The sequence below is a fragment of the Eptesicus fuscus genome, chromosome 4, assembly GCF_027574615.1.
Source record: "Eptesicus fuscus isolate TK198812 chromosome 4, DD_ASM_mEF_20220401, whole genome shotgun sequence".
Taxonomy (NCBI): Eukaryota; Metazoa; Chordata; class Mammalia; order Chiroptera; family Vespertilionidae; genus Eptesicus; species Eptesicus fuscus.
Genome location: NC_072476.1, coordinates 8,700,033 through 8,715,935, shown reverse-complemented (window position 1 = coordinate 8,715,935; position 15,903 = coordinate 8,700,033). Strand labels below are relative to the sequence as shown.

The following is a 15,903-nucleotide window of genomic DNA, read 5'->3' as shown; positions in this document are numbered from 1 at the left end:
CTCTTCCTTTATTAGATATGAAAAATTTAACCTAAATACCGGCTAATCTTTTCTACCTACTACACAATGATGTTCTGGTTATCAGGTATGATAGTGAAATTAATGCCTTGTTAGCCACACATTGGTCTTCTGCTATCAATATAAGCTTTGGTTGTTGTTGTTGTTGTTTTCTGGCTCTATCTATTATAAAGGACCCACCTTCGGCAAATACCTCCAAGAATATCTCCCTGATAATTCCACTGGTAGAATTGTATATGGATGTAATCTGGATGACTATTGTATGGCTATAGAGATGGGTGATGAATAACTAAGAAAAACACCTGGATATGATGGCCAAAGGCTTGCAGCAGTCTGTGCTATCTGTCATAGCATATCATGTCCTCAGATTCACCAGCCATGCTCTTATGGCTGGATGTCTGTGAAATAAGAAAGAAATCAATGGGTCCCCATTTCAGAAATTACTGACATCACTTGGTGGGTAGATATGTTTATAATTACCCCACCGTCCTTGTGTCCTGGACGTTTGAGGAGCCCTATAAATACTCAAACTCTAGCTCATTTGGGGGTCTCCTTCACCCATTTAACTATGGCATGGGAAACTCAACATTTTTGGCTCCACTCAGTACACCCTAACTGCTCCCAAGTCATAGCTACCCAATGGCAACAACATTTCTGGTGGATCCAACAGCATTGGTCTCCCTAAAAGAAGCAAAAGGGGAATACTTGGAGGAGCAGGGGCTGGCCTTGGTATCCTAGGACAAGCTGAACTTGCAGCTAATGAAGAATGTCATTCATTAGAAAAAGGTCATCTAGAGGGAATGCTGTTTCTGGAAGAAGGAAAAACAGTGGGAATCAGCATGGAAAGACAATAAAGCCTTAGTTTAATCGATAGAACAGGCTTGACAGACTATAAAAACTCATGCCCAACCCAACAATGGGAACGTGCCCTAACTCAACTGGGCCTGTGCCCTAACTCAACTGGGCCTGTTGTCTATGCTAATGCAAGGAATCTTAAGTGGCTATGAAACAGTGGCTGCAGAAGCCCAGGCCAGACACTTATGGGACTCATATGGTTCCCCAGGAATTTGGAAAATTTTAAATGGGAAATGTGATCTACGATATTATTATATATAATATAAATGTGATCTACGATATTATTATATATATATATAAATGTGATCTACGATATTATTATATATAAAAGCCCAGGTGCGAGTTAAATCCTAAGCTTAAAATTCCCAGTAGTTCAACTGGCTGGCGTAAGGACTATCCTCAATAATACTAGAATACTTCCAATGGGAAGTAGATGGGCCATGTTTAAAAATAATAAACAATGTGAACCCATCTCACTGTCTGTGAAAATTGGAAAAGTGAATGGTTATGCCCTCAATCCATATGGAATACTGAATTCACCCAGTCCTGGCTTATTGTATCTACCCCAACAAGTAACAATATAGTATATGGGAAAGGGGCGTTTTTGCTGGGAAGGGTTAAAAGCAATCTTTACTGTAATATCACCAAGTTTACATTAAATAATACTAGAATATGGTGTAATACTGAAATTATAGGCAGAATGACTTTGCCTGAAGTTCATAAAATCTGTGATAATATTGATACTGAAAAACCAATGTATTGGGAAATTGAACTCCTCCCCATGAAGCCATTTTTATGGGAACTAACTGGCCAGAAGGAAATTAGAGCTTCTAGATAATGAAATAGTAGAGTCTTAATTCATTTGGCCAAACATATCATAAAGTACAAATGACAGTGGATGAAGGAGGAAAACATAATTAGCTTAATAAAAGATTATGATAATACACGTAAAGGGTGTTTCAGTTGGCTGTGATGCTTGTTCCCCTTAGAGTTTTCCTTGTCTAGTATTAGACATTTTCTGTTCCTAATTAGTGTTATTAGTTTAGTATTGTTACTTTTGTTCATGATATGTAAATGTTATATTAGATGCAGAAAAGCAAAACGTAAGACAAACAGCAAAAAGACTCGGATCATGGTGGCTCAAAAATTAGAAATGATCCAGAATACTTTTAACAAGGACATATAGGATTTGACTGCCTCCCATTTACCTGCCTTTTTAAAATATATATGTAATTCGACCTTAAATGCCATCTAAGGTTATGGTCTTGCCCCATCCCCAGTGGTCCACCTGTTCAGCAAGACATGCTGACACTGAGACATCCTAGGAATGAGCCTTCCTAGCACCGTGGGACTCCATTATCCAACCAAAAGGTTGGTCATCAATGCATCCTTTGGATTGATTTATGACCAAAAGGGGGATGTGTGAACGAAAGAAGCCACCTGCTAACCTGACAAGCTCAGGGGAGGCCTGTGTGGCAGTCTTGAAAACTCAGAGACCTAAAGTAACCACAAAAGATGGTCTGAAAATTAAATATTTAACTACAAACAGGTTATAGTGGGCAGTCACGTCCTAGGCCGATATTTTCCCTGACAAAGATCAACTTAGATCTTTCCTGAGCCCATTTGCCTTTTTGCCTCTAAGATAACATATCTGTGAGATGTCTGGGTAACTTGTAACTTCCTTCTTTTGCTGGAGCCCCTGGGGCACAACCAAATGTGATGGGCGCCAGGACAGATGCCTCAAATTCCTTCATTATCATGTTAATTGTTCCTGTACCCACCTAAGTATGTGTCCATCATTTTACTTTTTATCCAATCCCAGGGGTTTCCCACCGTTTGACTTTATCCCACCTCCTTAATCCGTCACCAATGGATTTCATGTAACCCACCTATGTCCCTCCTTTGATGGCAATGTATAAATACAGATGTAACCCACCATTCTTCGGAGCATTATCTCAATTCACTGAGGTTCTGCTTCCCGGCATATGTCGACAGTTTGGCTCAAATAAACTCACTAAAATTCTTTACAGGTTTCAATGTTTTTTTTTCGTTAACACCTTCCAGGAAGAAAGCGAAGGGAGGGGCAGGCACTGCCCACTATGGTCGCATCCTGGACCTGGCGGCCCTCCACCCCTGGCACCCCCCGAGCCTGAACCAGCACTCCACCACGCCCAGCGGCATGGAGCCTGGGAAGTGCTGGCTTCATTCTGAAGTCTCTGTTACCCTGGAAGGAGGAACAATGGCTGTGAGGGGACAACGAATGTCTTAGTCACAGACTGTGTGGGGGTCCCATGAGGGCCACAAAGACAGAAATCCTCAAGTACACACAAGTGGAATGCATTCCCATTTATTCTGCTCACACTGAATATATAATTTTAATGTGTTCAGTTATTAGCAGACATAAAAGATCTGAAAAAAATGAGAGCTATACTGTATTATATATTATTTAAATGTTATAAAGGTTTCTTTCCTACAATACAAGGTCAAAAGAATGCCACATTCTAACAAAAAATATTTTAAGAATGTGATACACTATTGCCAAAATTATACCACATCTAGTGGAAAATTAATGGCTTTATTAGTAGACACTGAGGAAACTGGCTCATTATGTAATGAAAATAAGACTTGGATCTCATATGCAAATGTGAATTTTAAATAGTTGAAAAGTCATCCTCACTATCTAGCAGCCAGTACAGCCTGGAATCAACCAACGAGAAGAAATGTGTAACCATGCAGGCAGACACCAGCCACGGCCAGTGCCGGTGCGCACCAGCTGGACTTCAGCCCCACTTCGTGGCCTACACGTGAAAGGAAGAGCCAGGCCCTGACCGGTTTGGCTCAGTGGATAGAGTGTCAGCCTGCTGACTGAAGGGTCCCAGGTTCGATTCCGGTCAAGGGCATGTACCTTGGTTGCGGGCACATCCCCAGTGGGGGGGGTGAAGGAGGCAGCTGATCGATGTTTCTCTCTCACTGATGTTTCTAACTCTCTGTTCCTCTCCCTTCCTCTCTGTAAAAAACAATAAAAAATATTTTTAAAAAAGAAGAAGAAAGAAAGGAAGAGCCAGTAAGCTAACAAAAGAAAATGCAAAATATCTTACCTACTTTTAAATAAATCAAAGAGCAACAAATTACAACAAAACAGTTCATTCACCTAAATTAAAATTAAAAATGTCCGTTCAGTAAAGGGCACTCCTAGATATATAAACCCAAGTGCCATTCTGAGTTATTTGCAACTGCCCAGGAATATACGAGCAACTCTTGAGAATAAACAAAGAAATGAACAGCTTACAGAAAGGGAAACCAGAAAGGCTGACAGGTACATGAAGAAATTTCCTAAATTCCTGGGAATGAAATGAATGTCATTAAAACACAGTGCCACTTTATACCCAGCAGACTGGCAAAAAGAGGAACTGGGCAATCAAAGTGCCAGTGTGGGAGGGAGAAATGGGGAGCGACCAGTGGAGGGTCAGTGACCATCTAAAGAAAACTCTGGTAGAACAGAGAAATTAACCTGGCCCATAACCCATCCTGGTGTCTATGCCAGAGAACTTGCCACGTCAGCGTGGAAGGGGACACAACAGGGTATTCGTCGTGGCTTTGTCTATGTGCCAAGGGGTTGTAGGTACCGAGGGATGGAGTCACCTAGGGGGCCACCAGTGAACACGTACGTGACACACGGGCGACGCCCACTGTGGAATGTCGCAGAGCTGTTCAAAGCAACGAGGTCGATGTAAAACAAGCAACACGTGTTGGGTGAGAAAAGGAGCCGCACAGATCACAGCACACCACGTACATAAGAAGGGTATTCACATGTGCGGCACTGCGTTTACAAGGATACATTCATATTCAGAGACAGGTAATCGACATCCTAGAGTGGGTGCTTATGGGAAAGGATGGCGTGAAGGGAGAAAAGCCATGAAACCAGGGCCCTCATGAGATCCTTGCATGGACTAGGACCTGAGGTCCAAAACAAAGGCTTCCTGTGCTCAGTTATGCCCTCAACAATGTGTGCGCCGCAGGAAGGGGCTCTAAAGGACCTGGGTGCGCTGGACTCCAAGGCCGAGAACCTTCGAGATCCTTCACTGAGTAGCCCCGTCTGCCTGCGCTAAGCTCCTGCCTGTGTGAGCTGGATCATTTCTTTTCCTGCGTGTGTGCCTCAAGCAAACCTCACCACCTATCCCCAAATGACACTACGCCACTGCTGTCCTAGGTGGCGTCAATCCCAGGGCTGGAATCCCATTCTCAACCCTCATTTATTTCCACTCCCTCTTCAAACATGAGCAGTCCAGTGAAGGAAAGGGTGATGGTGGAAGTGAAAAGGGGGGGGGGGGGATGTCCCAGCGGGGGGTCGCAAAGCTCAGCACACCATGTGCATGGAGCCACAGTGCACCCCGGCAGCAATGACAAGCACAACTCAGCAGGGCACTAACAGTGTGAAACTAGTCAACAGGAGAGGGGGCAAATACCGAGCCTCGGTTTTGCTTCCGCTTAAAGGTGAGTTCTACCTCAGCTTCCGCTAGCCCTTCCGGGCCACAGGACAGCTGTCATCCAGGTCCAGTAGTGGGGTCCCAGGAGGGCCTCCCAACAGGGAGTGGGGTTTCAGCCCCAGACCTCAATGAGGTCCCCGGATTCCATGCCCAGATCAGCCGGCAGCTCCTTGCCCGAAAGCTTTGTCCCATCAAAGAAGAAGGAGAGCTTGTGGCCGGAGAGTCCCATGGCCTCCTCGTAGTGGGACATGAGGGTCTTGAGAGGAGAGTCCTGGAGAGACAGGAAAAGCTGATGTAAATGGAAGAACTCGTAGGGACAGAGGACTGGGACAGGGAGGACAAGGGGACAAGTAAAGTCCTGCCTTTGGAGGGGAGTGCGAGTGAACAAAGAAGCCAGGAGAGTTGGTTCCTCTCTAGGGAACCAGGCCACAGAGCCCACAGCGTAGGACGGCGGCGAGGCGTCAGGCAGGTTCTCCAAGTCTCCCCACCTACCCCTGGAGGCAAACATCTCGATGACTCCAGAGTGAGAATGATGGCGCTGGAGGCAGGCTCTCCCCCTAGACTGGATGTGTGTCCTTAGGCAAGTGTTACAGTTTGAACTGTGTCCCCTCCAAAAAGGTACCTTGTGGTCCTACCCCCTGGGAGGTGTGAATGTGACCTTACTTGGAAGTAGGGCCTTCGCAGATGTAACCAAGTTAAGATGAGGTCATTCTGGATTAGGGTGGGCACTAATGCAACATGACCGGTGTCCTTGTAAGAAGAGAAAACAGACATCCAGGGAGAAGCCATGTGACAACAGAGGCAGACTGCAGTGAGGCAGGGCAAGTCGGGGAACACCAAGGGTCAACTGGAAGAGGCAAGGAGGATCCTACGAAGTCTCAGGGGGCGTGACCTGCTGGCGCCTTCTACCTCCCGATTTCTACCCCCCAGAACTGTGACAGAATGCATTCTGCTGTTCTAAGCCTCTCAGTTTGTGGTAGTTTGTTACAGCAACCCTAGGACACTAATACAGCAAGTCACCCACCTCCCTAGACCTCAATTCCCTTGTTTGTTAAATGAGGGTAACTACTTTCCCATAAGGTTGTTGTGAAATTCAGTGCCCTCAATGTCACTTACGAGTGTGGCCTTAATTTGTTATTTTGATGGATTTTAGTGGTTACTGTCCAAAGTCCTTTCTATTTTAACTGGAAGGAGACAGGAGACTAGAGCAGAGGTTTCCAGCAGAAGGGGGAGGGAAGTTGAATGATGGGCCTTTCCCACTCTCTAGGATGGGCGGGAACCCAAGGCCAGGGAGGGCAGAGTCCAGCAAATCAGGACTAGAAGGAATCCATCCGCAGTTAACTGCCAAGAGAGGAGGCAGAGGAAGGGTGAGGGGCGCGGGGAGCCATGTCTCCCACTCACTCGGGACAGCGAGACCTGCAGCGTCTGGTGCTTCTCCTTCCCCTGCACGCGCAGCTGGAGCAGGTGGGCGGTCTCTGCTGCCTCGGGGGAGCTCGCCAGCACCACACAGTCTGTGGAGGCAGGATCAGGGCGCTGGGGCTGGACGCAAGCCCCCCACCCCGGCCTTCCCTTTGATCCCCTCCCTGTAGCAAAAGCCTCCTCCAGCTCCACCTCCCTGCCCTCCTCTCACCAATGATGTCAGCCACTCCAAGCTTTAGGGTCCTGGGGGTGGCGGTAGGGGACAGCTCTGTCTCTCCAAAGAGCAAGAGGATCCTGCTTGGGGACACCCCGAGATGGGTGGCCATGTGGTCCACCACACTCTGTAGGGGCTCCGACTGGGGAAGGAGATAAGAAGCAAGGAGGCCTTCCTGCCTTGAAGTCCCCATCTCACCGCCCCCCAACACAAGTTTGCGGCCTTTGCTACTCGAGATCCTCAGCTGGGAGTTGCGTCATATTTACCTGGGAAAATACAGAATAAAATCATGTCAATAAAGGTTTGGGCAAGTAACACAAAGAAATGAAGCAACCACGGGTTAGGAGGAAAAAGGGGAGGGTGCGGATTGCAGCAAAGCGGAGCTCACATGCCCCATTAAGCAGGCCAGCCGAGGCCTGGCCAGGGTGGCTCAGTTGGCTGGGTGTTGTCCCATGCACCAAAGGCTGCTGGTTTGATTTCCCCGTCAGGACACATGTCTGGGTTTCAGGCTCAACCCCGGCAGGTGGAGTACAGGAGGCAGCAGATCGATGTTGCCCGTGACTATGTCTTCCTATTTAAGAGAAGCCAGATAGCCGAAACCGGTTTGGCTCAGTGGATAGAGCATTGGCCTGCGGACTGAAAGGTCCCGGGTTCGATTCCAGTCAAGGGCATGTAACTTGGTTGCGTTCGGGCACATCCCCAATAGGGGGTGTGCAGGAGGCAGCTGATCGATGTTTCTCTCTCATTGATGTTTCTCTCTCATCGATGTTTCTGGCTCTCTATTCCTCTCTGTAAAAAAATCAATAAAATATATATTTTTTTTTTTAAAAAAGAGAGAGAAGCCAGACATCCAGACCTTTGCATGAAATCACCTACTGCAAAGGCTGGCAACCAATCCTGTTTTTTTGTTTGTGTATTTGCTTTTTGTTAATCCTCACCCAAGAATATTTTTCCATTGGTTTTTAGAGTGGAAGGGAGAGGGAGAGACAGAGAGAGAAACATCGATGTCAGAGAGACACATGGATTGGCTGCCTCCTGCACAAGCCCTGACCGGGCTGGGAATCGAGCCTCCAACCCAGATACGTGCCCTTGATCGGAATCGAACCAGCAATCCTTAAGTCCAAGGACCAACGCTCTATCCACTGAGCCAAACTGGGTAGGGCTTTTCTGTTGTTGTTGCTGTAAACTCCTAAGCTTTAAAGGCACTCTGCAGGTAGAAAAGGAAGATGCTCTGTTGACAAGGCCAGGGCTGCAGTTTGCAAGCTCCGGCTTAGCTGCTTGCCAATGCATGGCTATGGCTCCTTGCTGTTATCATTCTTATTTTTGGGTGGAGTCATCCTTACAAAAAGAGTAGCCGTCACTAGGCAGGTGGGGGAGCTGAGCACGCCTGAGAGTCTGCGTGTCTACCGTAGTGAGAGCACGAAGTCAGAGAAAAGCGCAGGGTCTGAGGGAAGGAAGGAGGGAAGGACACATATCCTGGGAAGGGGGCTGCCAAGTAAAGCTCCTTAGGATGCTTAGCCTCAGGACTCCTTCCATCCCTTTTCCTGGGTGGAAATTTTGCCAGAAAGGGGAGCGATAATAAAAGACAATCCGGACAGAGGGAATAGTGAGCACAAAGTCATGGAGCCTCAAAGAGCAGGCTGGGCAAAGAAAGACAGTCCCCTCTGCCTGACCACGGCCTCTCCTGGGACCTTCCTCCCCCAGGCCCTGCGCGCGCTTACCATGGTGACGGGCAATCTGATCAGGTCAGCACGGCACCGGACTTTGAGCTGGAAGCGTCGAGGGCTCCTTGGGAGAACGGGCCCCTCCAAAAGGACCACCTCATCGTCTTGGCTCAGGGGGTCCTGGCCCTGACGCTGCTTGGGACTCAGGCAGGAGCGAAGATCCTGGAGGCGCTTGTTCACCTCCCTGAGGTGGGAAAGGGCTTTGGGTCAGCTGGGGTGGGGCCTCCACACTGACCCTCTCCTCCCCAGCCGGCCTCCTGCCCCTGGCACCTTAACTTCTGGAGAGCTCGAGAATGTTTTCTGCTCTTGGTCCTTGGCAGAGGTGAGGGCACAGGAGAGGTGTCCTGAGACCTGCAGAGAGACGAGAAAGGCAAGATGGAGGAAGGGGAGAGACCCCAGTCTCACAGCCCTCCTCATGGGCCCCCTCCTCATGGGCTACAGAGGGGGAGTCAGAGAAGCAAGAGGGAACACCTTCCATAGCACCCACCTTACTGAAGACAAAGAGGGGAAAGGACTGGAAGACCTGAGTAACATTTTTATACAGAAGAAAATGCCTCTTTTCCCCCCTAATCCTCACCCGAGGATATGTTTATTGATTTTAGAGGAAGGTGGTGGGTGGGGTTGGGGGGGGGGCACTGAGCACCCTGACTGGGGACAAAACCTGCACCCTGGGCCTGTACCCTGACTGGAATGGAACGGCGATCTTTCGGTGAATACACTCCAAGCAGGCCACACCGGCCAGGGCGACAATGCCTAACTCTTATGGTAATCACTTCCGAGCACTTACTATACACCAGTGTTAACTTTTCTTTTTATTAATATGTTTTTATTAGCCAAGATGGCAGCAAAGTTAAACAACTAAACTGCCGCCTCGCACAATTTCAAAAATACAACTAAAAAACAAAACGTCTACCACCCAGAACCACGAGAAAGCTGGCTGAGTGGTAGATTTACAACTAAGAAGAGAAAGGAACACAAACGCTGAAAAGCTGAGGTACGGAGGCGCGCGAAGCGGGCTGGCGGCGGGCAACTGGGCGCGCGGCTTTTCTTCAAACCGAAGGGAGACAAGCTCCCGATCACTCTGAACTCCAGTTTCTGGGGACACGTGGGGGACCCAGACACCTATGGGGAGAAGCTGGACTCTCGGCCATCGGTCGGAGAGTGAGAGTGACTTTTCTGCAGAGGTGCACCCAGCAATCAGGGTTTGATGCGCTGGAGCGCGGGACACGGGGACTTGGAAACGCGGAAAGGCAGAGACAGCTGACGGCAGCCATCGCTGTTGGCCACGCCCCAGCCTAGTGACGCCCTGAGACCCCGCCCCGCCCTGAGACCCCGCCCCGCACATTCTACAAACCCGCCCAGGCTCCACACAGCGGCTTTTACATATAAATGGCCTGTTCTGTGGCAGCTCAACCAAATTAACTGCAGCTCCAGTCAGACTGCTCCAAAACCGCCCAAGCAAAGAGGAGAAAACTGTAGCTCTTGCTGTAGCTCCTGCTGGGAGGCCTCAGACCTGCACCCCATTGGAGATCTAGACACTAGGGTATCTAGTGGTTGGTGTGGACGACACCAGATTTCAACCACTCTCATAAGGGACACATTCAAGAGGCAGACTCAGTGAGCACCAAAGCCCTACTGTGTCTCCAGCACAGCAATTCTTCCGTTATAGACACAGCAGGTCCTCACAGCCAATTGGCCTGGAGGTCAATTCCTCCCAGTGTACCAACAGCAATCAAGGCTTTTAACTACATCAAGACTTTCCACTCAGCCCACAAAGGGGTGTACCAAGAGCGACCACCTAGAGTGATTGGGGAAGCTCAGCTACTGGCCCCTATAGGTCACTGACCACACAAAGCCACTCCATCAACACAGGGAGGCAGCCAAAATGCGGAGACACCAAAGTATGTCACGAGTAGGAGAGATAGAGGAAAGCAAACTAATGGACAACACAGTGTTCAGAACCACATTTATAAGGTTACTCAAGAATCTTCTAAAAACCGCTGAGAAACTTGAAGAGACCTTCAAGGACCTTAATGAGAATACCAAAAAAAATGGAAAAGGACCAGTCAGAAATTATGCATACAACTGTCTGAAATAAAGAATATACTGACACTCAACTGTAGACCACCGTATCCGAAGAGTCAAACCAAAGATCTGGAATATGAGGAAGAGAAAAACACCCAACCAGAGAGGCGGAAAAAAAGAAGAATCCAAAAGTGTGAGGATAGCGTAAGGAGCCTCTGGGACGGCTTTAAGCGTACCAATATCCGAATTTTTGGGATGCCAGAAGAAGAGAGAGAGCAAGATACCGAAAACCTATTTGAAGAAATAATGACAGAAAACTTCCCCCACCTGGTGAAAGAAATAGACTTACAAGTTCAGGAAGCGCACAGAACCCCAAACAAGAGGAATCCAAAGAGGACCACACCAAGACACATCATAATTAAAATGCCAAGAGCAAAAGACAAAGAGAGAATCTTACAAGCAGCAAGAGAAAAACAGTTAGTTACCTACAAGGGAGCACCCATACGACTGTCAGCTAATTTCTCAACAGAAACTATGCAGGCCAGACGGGAGTGGCAAGAAATATTCAAAGTGATGAATAGCAAGAACCTACAACTAAGATTACTCTACCCAGCAAAGCTATCATTCAGAATTGAAGGGCAGATAAAGAGCTTCACAGATAAGAAAAAGCTAAAGAAGTTCATCACCACCAAACCAGTATTATATGAAATGCTGAAAGGTATTCTTTAAAAAGAGGAAAAAGAAGAAAAAAGTAAAGATAAAAATTATGAACAACAAATACATATCTATCAACAAGTGATCCTAAAAATCAAGTGAATTAAAAATCTTAAGGAACAGAATAAACTGTTCTTAAGGAACATAATAGAATCAGAGGCATAGAATGGGAGTGGATTGATAATTCTCAGGGGGAAAGGGGTGTCTGTGTGGGGGGTACGGGAAGAGACTGGACAAAAATCATACACCTATGGATAAGGACAACGTGGAGAGGTAAGGGCAGAGGGGGGGTGGGAACCGGGTGGTGGGGAGATATGGGGGGGGCAAAAGGAGAAACAATTGTAATAATCTGAACAATAAAGATTTATTTAAAAATATGTTTTTATTGATTTTAGAGAGAGATGGAGGGGAGAGACAGAAACGTCAATGAGAGGGAGCCACTGATCAGCTGCTTTTTGCACGCCCCCTAGTGGGGATCGAGCCTACAACCCAGACATGTGCCTGGATCAGGAATCAACCTGTGACTTCTTGGTGCGATGCCCAACTGACTAAGGCAACCAGCCAGGGCGCCAAGTATTACTCTACGGAAAAATCCTGACAGGCACCACTGTTCTCCCCACTTTACAGCAGAGGGAAGGGCAGCAGTGGGAGGACAGTTACAGGCAGCTGGCTGGGTGTGAGCCACAGGGCCGCACCCTTCACCCCTGCGTTACCACGGTCGCAGACACAAAGAAAAAGCACTCCACTCCCATAGGCGGCCCTGAAGGTTCACCGCCATCTCTCGTGGGCCCACCTCTTCCCCCAAGAGCTTCACTCCTCCCCTGAGCCTCAGACTCCTTCCATCCCTTCTCCTTACCCTTCCGGAGCCACCCAAGGGCCCTGCTTGGCTCAGCCTACCCCTCCCATCCCTTCCCGCTCCTAAGGCTCAGCGCCCAGCCTCACTCACAGAGACACCGTCCTTCTCTCTTCTTCTTCCTCAGCCTTGCTCCTCAGCTTCTTCTTCCAGGGAGAGTCTGGGCCTGGGAGATCCTCAGCATGGGGACTGCTAGAGTCCGCCATATCCCCCTCTGGGGACAGAGGAGAGAGTATAAAGGGTTAGCCCAGAGAGGGCAGCAAGAGGCCAAGGAGAGGAGACACAAGTCAGGGGCTTCAGGAAGTCCTCAGGAAGGAGCAGACTGAGGGAGCACCACAGGACTCCAGGACTCCATCACAATCCTGTGGAAGTGCTCAGGGGGCGTGGGTCAAAAAGGAAACGCTTAACTCAGAGAAAAGCAGGAGCTGGAGTCTGAAAGATCAGAGCAGGAGCGTGTCCGAGCCTCGTGAGTGCGACATGAGGCGTGAGACACCGTGGCAGGTGTGGCCCGCTGCCGCTGCAGCAGTGTTCTCCCCTTGTGATCACACGTACCCCACATGTAAGAAACACCAAGCACACAACCCAGAAAGTATACATTTAGTACTGCTATGATACTACTTAATGCTATGAGTATACTATTAGTACACATGCACATACTATTATGTATATTGTAACACGTACATTAAAATAGATGTTGTCACAGTATGATATTTTAAAATGTTCCCATTTTCTTCCTGCACTCAATTTGGTGGGCAGAGAGACTATGTGAGTGGGGCATTGGGGCAAGCAGGGAATGAGGTAAAGAAAAAAGGAGTACAGACCCGCTAAGCCCATGTTTCTCAAATGTTATCCATGAGTGTCATCACATTTTGCCATATCTCTTTGCGTTGTTATTTTAGTAACTGTCTTTCCATCACTTAATTCCTTGTAAAAGTGAACTAGGTATTTTTCCCTTTGTTATTGAGGTATAATTGACGGATAACATTAGTTTCGGATGTAGAACATAATTCAGTATTTGTATGCATTGTGAAATGATCAGAAACCAGGTATTATTCTAGAATAGAGCTCTTTTCTACCTGCGTGCCACCAATAAAAGGCCATCATTAACTATAAAGACTAATACTCTGAAAACAAAACAATGATGATAGTTCCGAGATCAGTGGTTCTCAATCAGAGGCAATTCTGCCTCCCAGAGGATATGTGGCAATTATCTAGAGAAGATTTTGGTTGCCACAATGCAAGGGGGAGGGGTTTGGGCTGCGACACTGGTATCTCCTGGGTAGGAGATCAGGGTGCTGCTAAATACCCTGCAATGCACATTGCAGCCCCACAACCGAGAATCACCCAGCCCGTGTCAGTAGTGCTGCTGTTAAGAAACCGTGTCCGAGCTAAATGTGGCAGCTGCCAGCGGCCTGAGAGTCTGCATTTCCGACAAGCCCTCAGGGGGTGGCCAACATCCTCGGGCCCACATTTTGAGTATGGGGCTGGTGTGCTTCCCACGCACTGGGGCTCAAGCTGGGCCCACATTTTGAGGAGCAAGGAAGAAGGTACATTTACATAGCATTTCTACACGCCAGATACTGTCCTGAACTGTACATGAAGCCCAAGAGAGGGCTTCCGAGATGTTCTCTTTAGTTAATTCCCCCTAACATCCTTTGACATAGGCCCACTATTATCTCCATTTTCCTGAGGAGGAAATTAAAGCGTTGAGAGATGAACTTGCCCAAGGCCACTCAGCTAATGAGTAGAGCTGGGATTCAAAACCAGACCCCCCCCCCCAAAAAAAAAAAAAAAAATTACAAACCCAGACCGGCTAGTTCCTAAATCAGCTCTTCACCCGACCATACTCTCTCACAGTATAGAAGTCTTGGCCCTAGATCTGAAATTGCCCACTGGATCGCTCCCTTATTAAACGTGATTCCCAGTCATTGCCCTTGGATGGGTTGCAAAAATCGCATCACTGGGGGAGGATGAAGGCTGGGCGGCCCTGATAAGATTCAAGGAACATCCTGCTCGCTCCAGAGTGTTCCCAAGGAACTCTGCAGATGTAACAAGGTTACCGATTCTCATCCCCTCCCCCTCCCTTGTCCCCAAGACGGCAGAGCCAGAATCTCCAGGGAGGCGCCGGGAAATCTGTGTGCCCTACTGGAGTTGTTAGAAGGGCGGTTTGAGAGCACTTCCTGTGCCTTCTGATGAACAAGCCAGCTCCTTCCCAGACTGGAGCATTTTTCTGGCTGGGATGCAGGAGCCATCTCTCCTACTCCGTCCCTGGCCTCTCCCCGGAAGCCCTTCCTTACCTTCCTCAGCCCCTGGGGGACAGAGTTTCAGGAGGGGCAGGTGATCTGGGATGAGCTGGAGGCTGCTCTTCACCTGCGAAGACAAACGTGGATCAGCCCCAAGCCCTCCCTCCGCTGAAAGGGAAAAAGGGGTAATTCTTCCCTCACACCCAGGCCTCCTTCAGCTCCCAAGTCCTCCCTAAGGATACAGACACCACAGCCTGCTTGCGGGACTCGGGGCTTTCCCAGGATCCACAATTGTTATGCGCTGACCCCCACACGTCCTTTCCCGGGGCCCTCTGAGGGTGCAGGTTTAGTTCTACCTTTGTACTAGGTTGCCAGCCATCCCGCTATCTTAGAATCCTAGGAATCCCAGCCCCCTAGCTCATCGACCACCCGGGGACCCCAGGCTCCTGGAGCCCCCAGTTCTCTCCGAACTTCTATAACCCCCAGCCCCCAACACCCCAGCTTCCTGGATCCTTAGCAATGGGCTCCAACCTCAAAATCGAACATGCCCCAAATTCCAGCCCCAGACCCTCCTCGGGGATGCCAGCCCCATAGCCTCTCTACGCCCCCGACGGGAATCCCAATCCCTGCACACTTCCAACCCCTTCACCTCCCCGGGCTGCAGAAACCCCAGGAACCCTGCCTCTCGCTGCCTCCAAGAACACCCCCAAACCTACCCTCAGTACTCCAACCCAGCCCTCCTGCGCCAGCCCCCCGGGAACCGCTACACCTTCTCGGAGTACACCGGAACCGCCGGTGCCTCCCCCGGATCCAGCAGCAGCCGCCGCCGCCGCCGGACCAGGGGCGGAGGGGCTCCAGCCGGCCGTGCGTCCGCCCCTTCGCTGTCACTGTCGCTGTCGTCCCGGTTGTCGGGGGGCGCGACCGGCACGGGGGACTCCGGGAGCGAGACTTCGACCGGGTCCGCGGAGCCACGCGCCGTTGAAACCTCCAAGATTTCCTCATCACTGTCGCTGACCAAGTCCACAAGCACCGTCTCCACGGAGCGCCGGGCTGGACACCGCTGGGCGCCAGGTCGCCGGCCCCGGGCCCCCCGAGTTCCTCGGCCGACACCGCCGCCTCTGGAGCGCCGGCCCCGTTTCCTCACCGGCTCCGCCATGGCACTGACCCCACCGCTAAAGTCGCCCACCTCTAGGTTATTCGCCCGGCCCCCTCCCGCGAGTTCCGCCGTTCATTGGCGGAACCGCCTGCTAGTCATCACTCCTCCCGCCCATACGCTCTAGACCCGCCTTCCTGCCCTTTCAGTGGTCCCTTCACCCGTCCATCACACATCCACCACTGAAACCAAGGCGCC

General features: G+C 49.5%; 1 protein-coding gene across 2 annotated transcripts; it reads right to left on the bottom strand.

Moving 5' to 3' along the window:
* Positions 1-3,292: 3,292 nt before the first annotated feature.
* Positions 3,293-15,749, bottom strand: NFATC2IP (nuclear factor of activated T cells 2 interacting protein). Of its 2 annotated transcripts, XM_054714545.1 has the most exons (9): positions 15,322-15,749; positions 14,607-14,679; positions 12,403-12,523; positions 8,988-9,068; positions 8,715-8,901; positions 6,991-7,135; positions 6,762-6,871; positions 6,024-6,110; positions 3,293-5,631 (listed from the first exon to the last, which is right to left on the bottom strand). In XM_054714545.1, exons 1-9 carry the CDS (start codon positions 15,706-15,708, stop codon positions 5,473-5,475), a joined length of 1,350 nt encoding a protein of 449 aa, XP_054570520.1. In that variant the 5' UTR covers positions 15,709-15,749; the 3' UTR covers positions 3,293-5,472. The 2 variants fall into 2 exon arrangements, with proteins under 2 accessions (XP_054570520.1, XP_008155914.2); XM_008157692.3 differs by lacking the exon at positions 6,024-6,110.
* Positions 15,750-15,903: the final 154 nt, after the last annotated feature.